General features: G+C 38.1%; 1 protein-coding gene across 2 annotated transcripts in view; it reads right to left on the reverse strand.

Annotated features, from left to right (window-relative positions):
* The window catches only part of SGK3 (serum/glucocorticoid regulated kinase family, member 3), a 139,080-nt gene that overhangs the window by 70,959 nt on the left and 48,254 nt on the right, over positions 1 to 19,867 (reverse strand). For both annotated transcript variants that reach the window (XM_006880421.1, XM_006880420.1), the window contains exons 5-7: positions 19,455 to 19,542; positions 15,098 to 15,147; positions 10,936 to 10,993 (exon numbers count right to left, since the gene is read on the reverse strand). In XM_006880421.1, the coding sequence (XP_006880483.1) occupies positions 10,936 to 10,993; positions 15,098 to 15,147; positions 19,455 to 19,542 (196 nt within the window). The remainder of the gene's footprint in view (positions 1 to 10,935; positions 10,994 to 15,097; positions 15,148 to 19,454; positions 19,543 to 19,867) is intronic.

Below are 19,867 nucleotides of genomic sequence, written 5' to 3' on the forward strand. Positions count from 1 at the left end.
TATTATCAATGCATCTTGATTGCATGTTCGATCAATCTCCGATTGTAAAAGTTGGTAAAAATCTTCTATCTCCTCTTCCTTGGCTCTGGTTGTTGGTAAAAATTAATGCAGACGTAGTGAAACTTGTACATTGTTATCTACGGGTAGCTACAAAATAGTATACTGTATCTATGGGGAGTTATTGTTAAAACATCAATTCTGTCCAAATTTATTTATAGGTTAAATATAATCTTAACCAAATTCCAGCTTGTAAAAATTGCCAGGTTGACTCTAAAATTCTTATAAAAATATGAAGATGCTAGTAAAAGAACCCTTCCTTTAAAAGACAGAGATAAGAAATTAAAAAAACTTCCAGACTTCCTTTAATTCTTGAAGAATACAGCGTATTTTTGATATAAGGTCCGACATGCAGATCAATAAAACAAAATTTGAAATCCTGAAGTGAAAAAACCTATTGGTAAATTAATTTCGTAAAAGACAATTTAGTAGTAGAAAGAAATTTTTTTCAACAAATGGTGCAGAACAATGAGATGATAGTCTTATATAAGAACGAAACAAAGCAAGCAAATCTAAGCTTTGATCATTTGAACTTAAAATGAATCAGATACAACACACAAAAATAAGGAAAAATGACTGTACAAAACTAAAATCATGTGAAAGTTCTTTAACTGTACTATTTATTCTTTTTCTTTTTTTTTTAAACCAGATGTCATGAGGACAATTACAACTCAAAGTAACCTCATGAACAACAACAACAACAAAAATGAAGTAAAAACTCTGTTGTATCCTGTGCCATCCTCATATCCATGTTCGAGTCCATTTTTGCAGTTACTCCAACAGTTCATCTTCAGTTTCACAGATGTCCTACTTTTCCAAGCATGATTTCTCTTTCCAAGGACAATTACTTCGTGACGACCCCAAATAAAGCACATGCAACAAAGTTTCATCATCCTTGACTCTAAAAAGCACACTGGTTACATATCATCCAAGGTAGATTTATTTATTCTTTTGGCATTCTAATATATTTTCAGTACTCTTTCAATACCACTGCAATTCACAGGAATCATTTTTTTCTTTTCAACATTCTTTACTCATTCTCCAACTTTCAAATTCATATGATGCAATGGAAACAACCATGGTTGAGTCAAGAGCAACTTAGTTCTTTATCTCGAGAACTTTGAAGACGTTTTGACAACAGGTTTTCTTAATCACTTCTGAGGAGGAAAGTGGCATCAGGACTCATCAACAACCTACATTATGCAGGTGACACAATCTTGCTCACAGAATCTGACGAAGACCTGAAAGATTTGCTGCAGAAGGTCAAGGACTGTAGTCCTCAGTATGGACTGAAGCTCAACATTAAGAAGACAAAGATTCTCAGCACTTGGCCAATTGGCAGCACCATGATAAATGGAGAAGGGATTGAGGTTGCTAACAATTTCAGCTTGTTCAGCTCAACAATCAACACTCTTGGCACCAGCAGTCAGAAAATCAAAACATGAATAGCTTTAGGGATAGCTGCTGTCAGGGACCTCTCAAAAGTCTGGAGACTAAGGTGTGCCTGATTCACAATTACTTGTTACGCATCAGAGAGCTGGACAATGACTAAGGATGACAGAAGAATTGATGCCTTTGAGTTGTGGTGCTGGACAAGAGTCTTGAACATACCATAGACTGTCAAGAGAACAGTTTATCCTGCAGATGTTGAAAAAAAAAAGGCTGCTTCTTGGAGGCAAGGATTTTTAAGGTGCATCTCACATATTTTGGGTATGTGGCCAGAAGGGACCAGTCCCAGGAGAAGGACATCATACTTGGAAAGGTAGAGGGACACCACAGGAGAGGAAGGTCCTGGATGAGATGGATTGACACAGTAACTGGGGTAACGAGGGTAAGTGTGTTGGAGACAGGAAGACTGGCTCAGGACAGGGAAGGGTTCAGAGCTGCTGTATATAGGGTCATTATGGGTCACAGGTGACTCAATGGCACATAACAACAACAACATATTATATTGACTGTTCTTTATTTAAGCCTCTTGTTTAGTCAGCAAGACCTCGTGGAGGGCCTTTGTATTTAAAAGTCGGTGGTTATTATATTTTGGAGGAACATTCTTCTAAGTGGTATACCATTTTTCTGTCAAGTTGCTGGGGTTGCTGTGATGTTGAACTTTGTGCCATTGAGGTGTCAAATGTGCAGAGTTCAGAGCTATTGTACAAAAGGTCTCTATGAGTTACAGACAACTCGATGGCACATAGTAACAACAATCCTTAATACTGCATGCAAGCAAAGCATTGCTGAAGATCATCCAAAAATGGCTAAACAGTATACTGACAGAGAGCTTCCAGAAGTTCAGGCTGGGTTTTGAAAAGGCTGCTGTACCAGGAATATCATTGCTGATGTTTGATGAATCCTGGCTGAATCCCCAAGAATGATAAAAGAATGCTTGTGTTTTGTTGACTATGCAAAGGCATTTGACTGTGTAAATCACGATAACTATGGGAAGAATGGGACACTAAGAAGGACAGGAATCCCACAACACTTAATTGTGCTCATCCAAAACCTATACCTAGATCAAGAAGCCGTTGTCCAAACAGAGCCATGAGAACACCATATGGTTTAAAATCAAGAAAGTTATATGTCAGAGTTGTATCCTTTATCCATAGCCATTCAATCTGTATGCTGAGCAAATAATTTGGCAAGGTTGACTTTATGAAGAACAACATGGCATCCCCCAAAATCTGCACTATACTGATAACACAACCGCACTTGTTTCAAGTGAATCAAAGACTACAGCCTTCAATATGGATTACATCTCAACTTCAAGAGGACAAAAATCCTTAACTACTGGACCAATATGCAACACCATAATAAATGGAGAAAAAAATTTAAAGATTGTCTGCAATTTCATCTTACTTGGACTTACAATCAACACCTTTGGTACCAGCAGTCAGATCAGGAGTTCTATTGCATTAGGCAAATCAGCTGTCAGGGGTCTCTCCAAAATACTGATGAGCAATGATGTCAGTTTGAGGACTAAGGTGCACCTGTTTCAGGTCATGATTTTTCAATCACTTATTATGCATCTGAGAGTTGAACAATGAATAAGGATGACAGAAGAAGAATTGATGCCTTTGAGTTTTAGTGTTGGAGAAGAGCAATGAATAGCCCATATACTGCCAAAGAAGCAAACATATGTTTTGGAAAAAGTGCAGCCAGAGTGTTCCTTGAGGCAAGGATGGCTAAATTTTGTCTCATCTATTTGGGGCATGTGCTAGGAGAGGCATGAAAAGGGCTATCATGCTTTGAAAGGTAAAGATCAGCAAAAAAGAGGAAGACCCTTGATGAGATGGGCTGACACAGTAATTTCAGCAACGGACTTAAATGTGTCAGAGATGGTGAGGATGCATAAGACAGGGTACGTTCAGACCTGTTGCTCATAGGTTTGCTATGTCTTACTCAATTCAACAGTACCTCACAATAACAACATGTATTAGAGTTTTCTCATAAGCACAACTGAGTATTTTAGAATTTCCATTCTTTTCAATATTATTCATAATTTATTTTTTGTGAATTTATGATATAATTTAATGTTTTTGCATATTAATAAAAACAAGTAAATATCTTTTTAGTACTATCTGTTTTCCGCCATGAAGTGGATTGATTCTGTGACTAGGGTAAAATCGGGATGGGTATTTTGGAGACAGTGCGATTGGCACAGGACAGAGCAGAGTTTAAGGGCTGTTGTCACAAACAACTTGACGGCACATAATAACAACATCCACTTGACATCAACAATAATATCTCGTTACATGGCCTCTTCTTAATTCAACTAGAATTCTTGCAGTTCTTTTTCAATGTACTGTTGCTAGTTTTTCAATAATCTTCAGAAAGGTTTTATTTGCATATAATATTAATAGTAACTGATAATTTCTGAGCTTTGTTGGATCACTTTTCTTTGGAAAACGGGATCAAATACAAATCTCTTCCAGTTAACTGGCCCAGTATGTGTCTTCTATATGTTTCGGCAGAGATTAGTAAGAACATCCAGGTCAAATGGTATTCTCTCAGTTCCTGAAGCCTTACTTTTTTGCCAATGCCTCAGGGCAGCTTGGACGTCTTTCCTCAATACCACTGGTTCTTCATCACCTACTACTTTCTGAAATTGTTCAGTGCCGACCAATTTTTCTTTCTTTCTTATCTTTATTTGTACACTGACCTGTAGTCCTTCCATCTTTGATGCATCCTATGTCATTAAACATTTTTTATCATTTTTTAATTCATTTTAATGAAAATTTACAGACTTTGGATTTCCATTCATTTTTGCAATTTTCTCCTGTCCAACCCCTGCCCAGTACACTTTTCTCTTTGAAAAGTAAAAGTTCCCCCATTGTTTTACAATCCCTCCCCCCAACCCTCAGATCTACTCCACTATGCAGCCTTCATTCTGGACTGCTGTCCAGAATAATACCTAATCACATATTCCTTTTAAACAGTTTTCTCCCTCATCTGTTTCAATGCAGTGTACATTATTTATACCATCTTTCTCAGTCTCCCCTCAACCCCGATGTTAGTCCTGTTTTACAACAGTGGAACCATGCAGTTTTTGTCGCTTTGTGACTGAGATATTTCACTCAGTATAATGTCCTCCAGGGGTCACCCATTTTGAATAATGATTGCATGAGTTCCTTGTTTTTCAATGCAGCATAGTATTCCATTGCGTGAATATACCACAGCTTCTCTATCTACTCATTTGTTGAAGGGGACTTAGGTTGTTTCCAACTTTTTGCTATTGTTAACAAAGCCACGATAAACATGGGTGTGCATCAATATTGTATTATTAAATATTTTATCCATTAAATTCTTCAATATTGCAACTTGATGCTTGAAAATTTTCTTCAGTTCTTTCAGTTTGAGAAATGCTAAGTATGCTCTTTTCATCTGGTTTACGAACTCTAGATCTTTACAGATTTCATTATAAGACTATACTTTGTCTTCAATTCCATTAATACATAAGTTATTTTTCTTAATATTATTCTTTCTCCAGAGTACTGAAGAGCAACGGTGTCAGTGTGGAGACTAAGGTGCACCCGATCCAGGCCATAGTCTTCACAATTGCTTGCTAAGCATCAAAGAGCTGCACAAAGACTAGGGATGACAGAAAGAAAATTGATGTTTTTGAGCTGTAGTGCTGGAGAAGAGTGTTGAATATACCACAGACTGCCAGAGAACAAGCAGGTTCATCCTTGAGAGGTTTAAACTAGGCTGTTTGCTCCTTGGAGGCAAGGATTCTGAAGCTTCATCTCACATTCTTGGGGCATGTTGCAAGGAGGGACCAGTCTTTGGAGAGGGACATTATGCTTGAAGGGTGGGGAGACAGAGAAAGAGAGGGAGACCATCAATGATAACAGTGACTGGGGTAATGAGCATAGGTGTGTCACAGACAGTAAAGTTGGCACAGGATAGAGCAGGTTTCAGGGCTGTAGTACATAGGGTCGCTGTGAGTCGCAAGCTACTCAATGGCACATAACAACAATAACAGTGCTTTTTCCATCCTGGTTTTGTTCCTGTTTCACTAACATATTAGTATTGAATGCTTTTTGTTCCATTTCACTAATTGTGTGTTCCTTTGGAGTTATCTATTCTCTCAAGTTTTCTTTTTAATATTCTGAATTTAAATTTCCTAGTTTTGAATTTCTCCCACACCCCACAGGCACCTGCTCATGCGTTGTTTCATGAAATTTTCCTGTGTCCGCCACTTCCTCTTGGTACAATGATTCTGTATACTCTTTGCATCTTCTTTTAATGATTCCTGGATCATTTAATATTCTGCCCAAACATCCTTAAGTACTGCAACTCGAGGCTTGAATTTGTTCTTTAGTTCCTTCAGCTTAATAAATACTGAGGGAGTTCCGCCCCTTTTTCTGACTCCAGCTCCTTGCATATTTCACTGTAATATTTTGTCTTCTCACACTGCCCTTTGGAATCTTGTGTTCAACTCCTTAATATCTTGATTTCTTTCCTTTGTTAGGGCTTCTTGGCACTCTAGTGCAATAGTCAGAGTTTCTTCTGACATCCACCTTGGTCTTTGCTTCCTCTTCTGTCTTTGCAATGACCTGTTGCATTCTTCCTGGATGATATTCTTTTTTTCCTTCTTTCTTTTTAAAAAATTATCATTAATTTCAGTGAAAATTTACAGAGACTTTGGATTTCCATTCATTCATTGTTGCACTTTCTCTCCTCCCAACCCTCTCTCACCCCTAGTAAACTACGGTCTTGGAAAAATAAAAGAAAAATTCTTTCATTGATTTACAATCCCTCTTCCCCCAGGTCCACTCCACTATACAGTCTTCATTCTGGACTCCTGTCACGACAAAAATACCTAATACTTTTCCCTCTTAAACAGTTTTCTCCCTCATCTGTTTCAATGCAATATACATTATTGAACCCAGTCTCTTCAGTCTCAGTCCCCTCCCACCCCCAGGTCACTCCTGCTTTACAACAGTGGCACCATGCAGTATTTGTCCTTTTGTGACTGAGATACTTCACTCAGCATAATGTCCTCCAGGGTCACCCATTTTGAATAATATTGCATGAGTTCCTTGTTTTTCAATGCAGCATAGTATTCCACTGTGTGAATATACCACAGCTTCTCTATCCACTCATTTGTTGAAGGGCACTTAGGTTGTTTCCAACTCCTTGATATTGTGAACAAAGACACGATACACATGGGTGTGCATATATCTGCTTGGATGTCAGTTATGGTCTCTTTGGGGTATATTGCCAGTATTGGAATTGCTGGGTCAAATGGTATCTCTATTTGCAACTTTTTGAGAAAGCACCATACCACCTTCCATAGTGGTTGAACCATCTTACACTCGCACCAACAGTGAATAAGGGTTCCAGTTTCTCCACAACCTCACCAGCTGTTCTGTTAAATTTTGCAATTCTGACTGGGATGAGATGGTATCTCATAGTTGTTTTGATCTGGATGATATTCCTGATATCCTCTGGCAACTCATCTGGTCTTCACTCATTACTGTTCAAGGCCTCAAACCTGATCCTGATATGGTTTTGAAATCCAGGCAGGATAGACTCAAAGTCAAATTTTGGTTCCTGTTAATTTGATTTAATTTTCCTCAGCTTCAGCTTGAACTTGCATATGAGTGGACTGTTCCACAATCAGCACCTGGCCTAGTTTTCACAGCTGATACTGAGCTCCAGTGATTTTCCCCAAAGAGGTAATCGATCTGATTCCTATGCATACCATCAGGCAAAATCCATGTATATAGCCTGTGTTTATGTTTCTTATAAAATGTATTTGCAATAAGTCATTGATTGTGCAAAATTTCATCATTCTCACTCCAGCTTCTTATCTGTCACCAAGTCCATGTTTTCCAACTACTGATCCTTCTCTGTTCCCAACGTTTGTATTCTAGTCACCCATTATTATTAATGCATCTTGACTGCATGTTCAATCAATCTCTGACTGTAAAAGTTGGTAGAAATCTTCTGTTTCCTCCTCTTTGGCTCTGGTTGTTGGTGCATATATTTGAATGATGGTGGTATTCCCTGGACTTCCTTGTATGTGTATGGATATTATCCTGTCAGTCACAACACTGTATTTCAAGACGGATCTAGAAATGACTTTTTTATCTATGAAAGCACTTTTTGTCTACAACATAGTAGACCATCTGACTCAAAATGCCCCATGCCAGACCATCTCATTTCACCAATACCTCGTATGTCAATATTTATGCGTTCCATTTGTTTCTTAACAATATCCAATTTTCCTACATTCATGGTTCTCACATTCCATGTTCCAGTCATTAGTATCTGCTAATAGATGTTCCTCCTTCTATATGTTAACTTCTAGCCCTATTGTACACAGGGTTTTCAAAGGCCTGCTATTTCAGAAGTGGAAGGCAAATCCTTCTTCCTGTTCTGTCTTAATTCGAATGGTCAGATTCAGAATATTATCTGACAGACAAGCATTTTATGGAAAAGAGCAGATTAAAGATATTTCCCATGATGCCACTGTTGTAGAATGGGACTGTCCTTGGGGTTGGGGAGAGACTGAGTAAGATGGGTTCAATAATGTATACTACACTGAAACAGAGGAGGGAGAAAATGTTTAAAAGAGATATATAACTAGGTATTTCTGTCATCCCAGGAGACTAGAGCAAGGGCTACATGGTGGAGGGGACCTGGGGGAGGGTTTGTAAAACAATGAAAGAATCTTTTCTTTTACTATTCCATAATTTTTGACTCATGTACTTATAACTTGTTAGTCAAATTTGTGTCTTCTAGGTTGCAACACCCCCATGATACATCTTCAATGATATGAACATGTACGGCCAAGCACAATCAATAAGAGTGCATCTAAATTCCAAAATCAATCTCCATAGTAGTCTATGTGTTTCCTACTGCCAAAGGGGCCCTTTAGAGTAGTGAGAGAAGATCTTCACCCTGAAACCCACAGCGTCCCTTTTCAGCAGGAAGTAGCTAAGAGAATACACCATCCCCTTTTCCTTATGACTCAGGGTGAAGTCTCTCTCAGGGAGGAGTGATAGGGAATGGCAAAGGACACACAAACAAAGAAGATTAATCAGAACTGGCTTTGACAAGCACTGTGGCATTTGGACAAGAACAAACTGGGAGGAGGGTAGAGAGAATAGTGCAACAATGAATGAATGGAAACCCAAAATCTCTGTAAATGTTTATGAAAATTAATAAAATATAATTATAGAAAAAAAAAGTATTTCCCAAGTGTAAAAATAACCAATAGATTCAATGTTGTCCCTGCTCTTGACACATGTGTCTTGACCCACCCCTTTTAGTTTTGAACAGCTTTTAATTTTCCATTTATTTTATCTTTTCGGCCTTGTATTGCTTAGATGAAATCTTCTACAGTTTATGTTTTTCTTGATTTTGTTAATGGTTTCCTTGAACTCAACTTAATGAAAGTACTTTAATTTATTCTTTTTACGTATTCAGAAGTTTTAGTAATATCTCCCCCTGTGAGTAACTTTCTGGTTCTCTATTTGGTCACCTGTCTGTGTCATCTTGTTATTTTTTTGAGAGGTCTGAAGCTATCTATTGTCTCTGAATTGTGGTGGTGGTGTCCTTGTATTCTTTTCTTTTGATTTATGTGAATGTGCTACATAATTTGCCAATTTATCAATTCTTAATCTGTCACTTCCTGTCTCTCGTGGGTGTGATACAGAAAAGAAGTGTGTGTGAGCAAGTCTATATTAGCTGTTCATGTAGAGCTGTTGAGGACTACCTACTGGTTGCAGTATGTTGAGGATCAGGTAGAGCATGAGACAGTCTTTATTTTACCCAATGGGTAAAGTTTCAGGAGGAGTATGTTTGTTGGATGAAGCAGATACTGTTGTTAGGTGGAACAAAGGAAAAGAGAAATATAGCAAGGAGAAAGGAAGAGAGAATGACTCAAGAATGGACAGTGAAATAAGAAACAAACAAAACACATAAGAGGGGTAAAAAAGGAAGGAGAATTAAGGGGAAGGGGTAAAGTCAAAGAGAAGAAGAAAAGGGGGAAGAAAAATATAAAAATAAAAAGCTCCAAATAGGGGACGGAAATGAGAAAAAGAGAAAAGATAAGAGGAAAATGGGAATGACCTTGTGGGTATAATGAGGTGAGCTTGCACTAGAATGGTGTTCTTGTCATTATTGTGACAGGTGGAGGCAAGATGTCCGATGTGGACAGTTATTCTGCCAGAGATGATCACTGCCAAAACCAAGATGCCCAACAACTGCACAACAGAGTATAGGGGAAGTGTGCTGTTCTAAATGTGGCTGTGGTTTATGCCAGCATGGCTTCTATCAATCAATGCAGGCTGTGCACTGTCCTTCTCCTTCCATTCCCAGCATAGCACACTTGGGGAGCTCTGCCAGCCTAGTGGTTAAGAAGTAGAGCTGGCAACCCAAAGATATTCAGTTCAAATCCATCAGCAGCTCCATGGGCAACCTTCTCCAGTGTGGTTAACTGCCTCTGAAAACCCACCAGAAAGTCGGCTATGGGTCAATTCTGACTAAAAGATACAACATATTTAAGATATATAACATATAAATAATAAATGTTTTTTCACAGTAAAAATAAACCAGAACAAATAATCTATGCCAACTCAGCATTTCTACAGGTATAATTCATTGATAGTGTTTACTTTCCTCAAGTTGTGTAATATCTTAAAAAAAGTCTTCCACAATCATTAATATAAACTCAGTGGTTCACTATGTATTCGCTTATTTCCTATCAGTGAGATGACATCATATTTGTCCTTTGTGAAACTGAGTTACATTTGCTCAGCATAATAATTTCAAAGTTCATTCATATGGTATACACCAGGATTTCAAATCTTTTTTGGCTGTATATTTTTAATTGATTATTTCTTACTAGTTTCTAAGAATACACAAGCAGTAACCATGCAAGTCGGGTATAATGTTATTTACCCTGGGACCAGCAAGGTGCTTGCCACATAATCCAAAAATCAAAAGAACCACCTCATCATTATTGGGCTGCTCTGTCTCACAGCTATCTTACAGGAGAGAGCAAAACTTCCTCACAGGTCATCTGAGGTTATAAACATTCACAGGCACCGACTGATTCATCTGTTTCCTACAGAGACACTGGTTGATTCAAATCTCCAACCATTTCTTGCAGTGAAACACTTAGACCATTATGCTACCAAGCCTCATCCTCCACATAACAGGTAATCAATAAGCCCTGTTGAATAAACAACTTTTCTTTTCAAATCTGAGTAAATGCTTTAGATCCCTAATCATTCTGTTAATGCTCAAGAGTAGGGAAAGCATCTTAACTCCATATTCTGCATAAAAACAAGCTCTGTGGATACAAATACATAAAGCATGCATTCCATAAGAACTCAGTTCTTTAGCAGAGAATAAAAACACTCTTACCTTGCCAAAGCTGCCTTTTCCAATAACTTTTAAGAAATCAAAGTCTGTTGGTTTGGCACTGAAATAAATGAACAAAAACAATAATTAGCTTCATAGGCATCAGAAGGATGCCAACTTTTAAATATTTCTTAATACTTGTATTTTAATGTTTTTAAAAAATTGGTGGAAGTTTACAAAGGAAATTAGGCTTCCATTTGACAATTTCTACACATACTGTACAGTAGTATTGACAACCCTTTCCACATTAGATCGACATTCTTATTATTTCCGTCCAGTTTCTGTTCTTGCTTACCAGTCCCATTCTTTTGTTGATCATATGATCTCAGATCAATGATTATTGCTGGTTTATTTTTATCATTTCAAATATACAAAAGGAGCACAGAACTCAGGGATTATAGTTAAGATTTTGAGCCAATCTGTTATTTAGCTAAAAAACAAGACCACTGAGAAGTGCTTAAATTCCAAGTTTAAAAGGTATCTCAGTGCAATAGCCTATATTATTGTTATCACTGTTGTATGCCATTGAGTCAGAATCAAATCATAGCTGACTCTTCGAAGGGTTTTCAGAGGCACTGCCATCTTTCTTTCATCGAGCAGCTGGTGGATTTGAACCACTTGCCTTTGGAATTGCAGTGCAGCTTCTTACCACTAAAATCTCTGCCACCAAATCTCTGCCAGGCCAGAAAGTTGAGTTTTACTTCTCGAAGATATTGAGTTTTGTCCTGCAATTTCCCCCCATTTTATCTAAAACCATCTATTGTGGTCCCAGTCAAACCCTCCGGCAAGTTTTCAGAGGCAGTCACCACATTGGTGGAACCTTGCTCAACCTTCTCCTTTGGAGCAGTTGGTGGATTCAAACTGTGTGCCATCAGAAGTGCAGCACAGCTTCTTGCCACCAGGACTCCCTAAAACTAGGCTGCAGTACATAAATTTTATCTTGCTCACTCATTACCATTGAGTTGGCTCTATACTGGGCTTTTAGAGATTGTAAATCAAACGGGAGGAAACTGTTCACATTTCTCTTGCAAAGCAACAGGTCAATTCAAATTGCCAGGGAGGCATGGCCTTTGAGTTTGCAGTGCAATTCCCAATGGACTACACCACCAGAGCTCCTGATAAACTTCAGACTATGGTAATAAGAAAACATTGAATTCAGAACGCTTGAGTGTAAATACTTTAGTTCTCCAACTGGCTCATCATTAATATAAAATAGTAATATGTAGTAATTTTACCTTGATTCTGATTAGATAAAACATTATATAACTTCATTTAAAATTCTTACGAATCCTGCTAATGAGTGACTGAAAAATACACATAAGCTTGCTGTGCTGTGCAACAGCACAAAGCCCTGCTGAGTCCCGTGGCAATCATGTCCATTGTAGGGACACTCTGTCACTCCATCTTGTAGATGTTTTTCTCCAGGGATTGATCCTTCTTGATAATAATACTCTGGCTTTCTCAGTTCTAAAGAGCATTCTACTATACTGGCTTTATTTTAAAATTCTATATACTTATTTCATTAGATCATTGGAGTCATGGTTGTGCGACATGTTAACATTACTGACTACTAAGTGACAGGTCAGCTATTTAAATTCAAAATCTATCCACAGGGTGCCTCTTCCTGAAAAGATTTACAGCCTCAGAAACCTAATGGAGGGCCCCTGTGAGTTGGAACTGACTCCATGACAGTGGAGTAGCATTATCAAAAAGTCTGCAAAACTGTATGAATTATCAAAAGAGACATGAAGTGAGCTGTCAGGAAATGATGCCAAGACATGACGACTGACCAAAAACCTTTTAAAAAAGCATCTTTGCAAAGTACTTATAAAATGAGGTATCCCTATAATACCTGGGCTAGGTAAACACTAATGAGCTAACCACTTCAAGAGATTTTTATGCCTTTTATCTCCATAAACCTGATCTTTTGATTATATAGTTCTTTAATGACATGCTAAGATACTAAAATAGTTAAATAAAAAATTCCACACGTAAGAGTGAAAAAAACATAACAAATATCTCAAATACAGGAAATAGACTACCAACCTAAGGTCTCATTACTATCGTTCATGATAACTCTATTTAAAGGCAAATTTCCATCCTACACTGCCTGCCAAACTATGCTGCCTGGCCAATATTATAAATGAAGAAAAGGGACTTCATAAGGAAGCTTCTCTGCCAGTTAACACTAATTTTTTTTTTTTTTTTTTGCAGCAAAGCTTCTCAATTAAGTTGTCGATACTCTCCTCTCCTCGATTTCTTCATTTGACCTTTGTCTAGTCAGGCTGTTACACCAAAGGAACTGCTCAGAGAGGTCAAAGATGACTACTACATCATTAAATACTATGCTCAAGTCTCAGCCCTGATCCTCCCTGACCTGCAGGTCCTTCCTGATCGACTACAGCATCTGAGTTAATTCTATTCGTTCTTTTGAAACACTTTCTTCCTCTAAGTGTGGGACAAGCATCTAGTTCTTAGCTTTCCTCTTAACTTAAGGACTACTCTTGCTCAGTTTGTGTTACTGGTTCCTCTCTGACCTCATGTCAAAATGTACCTGAAGAGCTAGACCTTGGTCCAATTCTACTGTCTCTTATACTTACTCCTAAAGCAGACTCAATAAAAAGGGAAAGGAAAGCACAGTGATAAAAAGACAGATTTTTTTGGGGAGGGGTGGGCAGGGAGAAAAGTGCAGCAATGAATGAATGGAAATCCAAAATCTCTGTAAATGTTTATTAAAATTAATTTTTAAAAAACTCAAAAAAGTATTTACTATGAATAAATCATTGAATGTACAAAATTAAAAAATAAAACAAAAAAGACAGATTTTTTTAGCATCAACCTAATATGCTTGTCAGGATCACTATACATGAGGAAGAGTAACACTATGTTCTTCCTCCAACCCGTGGTCATTATCACTACTAATAAGTCAAGACATTGCTTCACACTGAGCCAAGAGGCCAAGTAGGCTGGAGGTACTTTGTTGTATTCAGTGATTGGGGGTTTACTTTTAATTAATTCTAGCATTTGACACTCAAGATGGAGTGTTCATCTGCCTCTGGCAATCTTCAGCATTTTGAGGAGCTAGGTTCTTTAAATTGTTAAGAATAAAGAATATGGTCTGTGATCCAATTAATATGGAAGCGTAGATATGCAAATTTGTTTTTGTTTACCACAGAGTCAAAGAGACTCTTAGTTGACGCTCTGGCAGGTTTGCAGAGGCAGGGATTTACACTGGAGGAGACTGCCCACGCTTCTGCAGAGCAGCAGGTAGATCTGAACTGTGTGCCTTTGAGACAGCACCTGATTCTTACCACTATAGTCTAGTGTCCATCATCATGAGTCCTCTACAACAAACAGAAATCAAATGGGCTTCACTAGCAACATTGAGCACCAAGAAAATTATACATACATAAGTACTTTTTTTCACAGAGCATCTCACAGGGCTAATGGTCTTTTGGGAAATATGATCTACTGATTTTCTATATACAGAAGCCTCAAGACAGTGGTAAAATCAGAAGAACCCAATTAACTCATAGATTCAAAATTCCCACTTCAACTAATTGCTGTCAAGTTGACTGTGAACTTAAAGTAACCCTCCATCGGGTTTCTGTGGATATAAATCTGAATGGGAAGAAACTGCCCATCTTACTCCCACTGAAGTGACTGCCATATTTCTTCCAAAGGATCTGAGCTGCCAGAGATGCTCTCTCTACCTTTCGGTTAACAGTGCTACATGGTATAAACCACACCAACTGAAGCTCCTGATTAGAAATATAAAATCAAAACAAATGACAGCCAGCTTCTCACAGCAATGAAAAGATAGAATAAAAAACTAAGCAAGCATATGAGAATACCATGCTCACTCTAACTAATTAGCAGTATTTCTTAGGCTTCTAGTTAAATATGCATAATTAGGACCACAGCCCCAGCTCCATCCAACTTCTGCCAAAATAGCTTAACATTAGTTAAAGAACTTTAAAAAAAAATTTATTATTTTTTGTGTACCATCAAATCGGATCTAACTCGTACAAGAGGAGATTGCCCCTCCTCCAGCAGAGCATCTGGTGGATTCAAACCACATACCTCTGGGATTGCAGTGCAGATTCTTGCCACTAGGCCACCAGAGGTCTCAGTTAAAGAGCATTTTAAAACAACTTAAACTTACTGAGGATTTCCAGATGGTCCCAGGTTGATGTTCTGTGAGGTAGAGTGTAGCTGTTTGGATAGGAAATTAAAACAAAATAATACCATTCCTATAGAGATTTAAAAATTATCAGTGAATAAATGCTTTCAAGATAATAAAGTACATAATGTATAACTATGTAATGATATTTAGTTCATTACTGTTAAAAAAACTAAGATCCTATTCTTTAATAAGCCTACTGCCTTGTTTGAAAATATATAATATATAGTCATTTAAAAATTATAAATTTCAAAATCATTATTACAAAACAATGTAAGACATGAACCCCAAAGTTGGCAAATAAATAAATTTGGACAGTTCCTTGAAATAGTTTTTTGATGTTAGGTGCTATTGAGTCACCTGTGACTCATAGCGACTCTAAGTACAACAGCTCTCAACCTTGCCTTATTCTGAGCTAGCCTCACTGTTTCTGATAACCCTACCCTCCTTACTCTAGTGACTGTGTTAATCCATCTCACCCAAGATCTTCCTCTCCTGCACTATCTCTCTACTTCTCCAAACATGATGTCCTCCACACACTGGTCCCTGCTGGCCACAAACTGCAAAATATTTGAGTCAAAGCTTCAAAATCCTTGCTTCCAAGGAGCAGCATGGTTTCACTCTCTCCAGGATAAACTTGTTTTTTAATTTAGCATTCCATAGTGTGTTTAATACTCCTCTTCAGCACCACAACTTAAAGACATCAATTCTTCTGTCAACTCTAGCCACTGTCCAGCTCTCTGATGCAGAACAACTAATTGCGAACACCATGACCTAAATCAGGCAAATCTTAGTCTCCTGACTAACATTGTTTAAGGTGTTGAAACAATTTAAGAGCAATCACTTTCACATTTTTAATACTGGTTCAAAACGGTTTTTCAAATTGTCAAGTAACAAAAGCTTATTAAAGCAGGATATAATAAAAGCGATCAGTAGGTCTTCACTTTATTTTTATACTCGCTGTCACTGTTGCTACTGGTTGTCATCAAGTCATTTTTGATTGGTTGCGACCCCAATGAGGAAGCAGATCTATAGATACCGGTGGGTAGTTTCAAACTGTCAACCTTTCAGCTGGTTGTCAAGTGTGTAACTGTTTGTACCACCTCAAAAACTCTAATTAGAAGGAATACAAAAGTATTTCTAAAGCAAGAAAAAAATAAGAGGAATGGGGTTTATTCCAATTGCGCTTCCTAAGCTGGTTGGTAGACTTTTAGATAAGTGTTTTCTCTTCCAACACTCAAAAAAGTAAATTGTTGTTTGTTGTGTTGTTATGTGACATTGAGTCGTTTGCTACGCATCACGACCCTATGTATAAGAGCCCTAAACGCCGCTCTATCCTGTGCCAACCTCGCTGTCTCAAACACCACTCCAGTCACAGATTCGATCCATCTCATCAAAGGTCTTCCTCTCCTGTGCCATCCCTCCACTCTCCCAAACATGATGTCCCTCTTTAAGGACCAGTCCGTCCTTGCAACATGCCCAAAGTATGTCAGACGAAGCTTCAGAATCCTTGACTCCAGGGAACATTCTGGCTTCACCCTCTCCAGGACAAACCTGTTTGTTCTCCTAGCAGACCATGGTATATTCAACACATTTCTCCAGCACCACAACTCAAAGGCATCAATTCTCTTTCTATCATCCCTATTCACTGTCCAACTCTCCAATGCATAGCACGTAACTGCAAAGACGATAGCCTGGATCAGGCGCACCTTAGCCTCTAGCCTGACGTTGTTGCACTTCAGTACTCTAAAGAGGTCCTCACAGCTGACTTTCCCAGTGCAATTCGTCTCCTGATTTCCTGGCTGCTGTTACCAAGAGTGCTGACTGTAGAACCAAGTAAATGAAAACTGTTAACTATCTCAGTTTCTTCACCATCCATACTGATGCTGCCAGTTGGCCCGGTGGTGAGAATCTTTGTTTTCTTGATAGTGAGCTTCAATCCATATTGAAGACTGCAGTCCTTGACCTTCTGCAGCAAGCGCTTATTCCCTGATAATAGATTAGAAGCAGCCCTGTGACACAGGTTAATTCACTTGACTACATGCAACAAAAAGTCAACTGTTTGACTAATCAGCCCTTCACAGGGAGATAATGTAGCAGTCTGACTCTGCAAAATGTTATAGCCTTGGAAACCCTGTCAGGCACATCTCTTTGGTCCTATCAGTTCACTGTGAGTGAGAATTGACTTGAGGGCAGTGAGTTTCATTTGGATTCTTAATTTAGAAGAAAATATTTTTTTAATTAAAAATATATATGTGGAAAATCAATCAGAAAAATGCAAATTGTATACATGATTTATCACTTCCTAGGAAAAAGGTAACCATATTCATAACTCATGCTTCTAAATTAGTAGCAGACCAGTTACAAGAAGAACAGAGTCAACAGTGCACCAAATGTTTTATTTACTGTATAAATCCATTACTTCTGACATCAACAGGCCCTCCTTCATTCAGTTCTCTCACTTTATGTCCTTTGCGTTTGGTTATTGCTGGAAGGTCTCCCAGAGACTCAGGCTCATCAAGAGAACAACTCCTGTGTCTGTAAGTATGCAAGCTGGTTTTGCAGAGACTGGTGAGAGTTGTAGACTATCAGTCACAGTGCAGCTGGAAAGCAGGCTTCCCAAAAAAGAGAGTCCCATTCAGGTCCCAGGAGCCTTTATCCTACCCTACTCCTCTCTCTTTCATACCATAAATTCTTCAGTACAAAATAAACAGTTAATCATTAGCTAAGGAAAGGAATTTTGAATGATAAGCCTTTGACAGGATAAGATTTCTTATCCTATAAAAAGGTGCTAATTCCTAGTATCTTTTCCCAGAAGGTATTATTCATCTCATTCATCTCTATATTCCCTACAAAGTCAACAGTTTACATATATCTGTATTGTTGTTGTCGTTAGGTGCCATCGAGTCGCTTGCAACTCATAGTGACCCTATGTACAACATGCCTAAACTCTGCTCTGTCCCATGCCAATCGCACCGTCTCCGACACACCCATCCCAATTACCCCAGTCACTGAATCAATCCACCTCATAGCGGGCCTTCCCCTTCTGCGCTGTCCCTCCACCCTACCAAACATGATGTCCCTCTCCAAGGACCTGTCCCTCCTTGCAACATGTCCAAAGTATGTTAGACAGAGCCTTAGTATCCTTGCCTCCAAGGAGCAGCCCAGTTTGACCCTTTCCAGGTATTAAAACATCAAATTGTATAATGTACTTGAAGCTAACAAATTGATCTTAAATTAACTTGGTTTTTACTAATGTATTCTGTTCTTCCTCAAAATTAGTCCAACTTTACATTTTACTATACTTACAGAGAGCATACTGTGCACAACTGACCTGATCTTTAGGAATTCATTATAATATATATGAAAATATAAATGTTTTCTATAAAGTAGTAACTTAGGGCACTCAAAACTATTCTCAGATTGCTGAGACGAAGCAAACTGCTGCTGCCACATAGAAGGGCAGATCTGACCAGTCCTCTCAGTAGAGCTCTTAATAGAGTAGAATTTCCGTTCTTTGCATACTTCCATCCCACAAAGACTCCATTAACTTTATCTCTGTTATTAACAAGTCGTCAAATCATCTTGGTGATCTACAAGGACCTAATTTCTTCCACTTTAAAAACCATGATTAAAATCCAAAGCAATACTTTCAAGGACTGAATTGATAACAAAGACTATAGCATAAAAAAAAAAAAAAAAGACTATAGCATAGCTAAAAATTAAGAAAGATGGAAATATAAGAAAGGATCTAAATTGTATATGCTAGATAATAAAGATCTGGATAGTTTTCAAAACACATTTAATTAAAGAAGAATAGAAAAAAATGACTAAGGTAGCAACAATTACTAGCTTGAGTGGTAGCAATATAGATAATCTCTTTACTACTATTTCCTTTTATCACGTTATTTTTTTATTGTTGTTGTTGTTGTTGTTATGTGCCATCGAGTCATTTGCGACTCATAGCGACCCTATGTACAACAGCCCTAAACCCTGCTCTATCCTGTGCCAATCTCATTGCCTCTGACACACCCATCCCGATTACCCCAGTCACTGAATCAATCCACCTCATAGAGGGTCTTCCCCTCCTGCGCTGTCCCTCCACTCTGCCCAGCATTTTTTATTACAAAAATAAATATTTAAAAAATTTCATATGAAACAGAAATTAGTAAGAAGTGTTCACATTTATTCTGTTTTTTGCAGAGTATAAAATTTACTATGGAATACAATCTCATTTGGTGTGAATTACATCCTAAAGTTTCTATTGATTTCATTTTTGGAGAATGGTATTTTTTTCTGTTCTGTTTTGTTTTTTAAAAACACACTTTGTTTTCACTACCTTGTGAGTACTTCTTTCATCCTCATCTTCAGATGGATCTGACTGATGTTTTGGACTATCCATTTGAAGGAATGCTCTCACATCTGGACTAAAGACAAAAAGGAACTTTGTTAGAACTTTGAAAGCATTTTTGCAGCTCTTATACCTTTTAAATCTGAAAGCATTTTTGCAGCTCTTATACATTTTCAATCTGTATGCAGAACAGAGCATTCAGGAGGCTGGGCTTTATGAGGAGGAATGTGGCATTAGGATTGGAAAAGGACTCATCAATAACCTACGTTATCTAGGTGACACAACTTTGCTTGCTGAATCTGTTGTTGTTGTTGTTATGTGCCATTGAGTCGTTTCCAACTCATAGCGACCCTATGCACAACAGCTCTAAACCCTGCTCTATCCTGCACCAACCGCACCGC

Source organism: Elephantulus edwardii, unplaced genomic scaffold (genome assembly GCF_000299155.1).
Source record: "Elephantulus edwardii isolate Elephantulus edwardi_28Jun2011 unplaced genomic scaffold, EleEdw1.0 scaffold00008, whole genome shotgun sequence".
In the NCBI taxonomy this organism is placed as follows: Eukaryota; Metazoa; Chordata; class Mammalia; order Macroscelidea; family Macroscelididae; genus Elephantulus; species Elephantulus edwardii.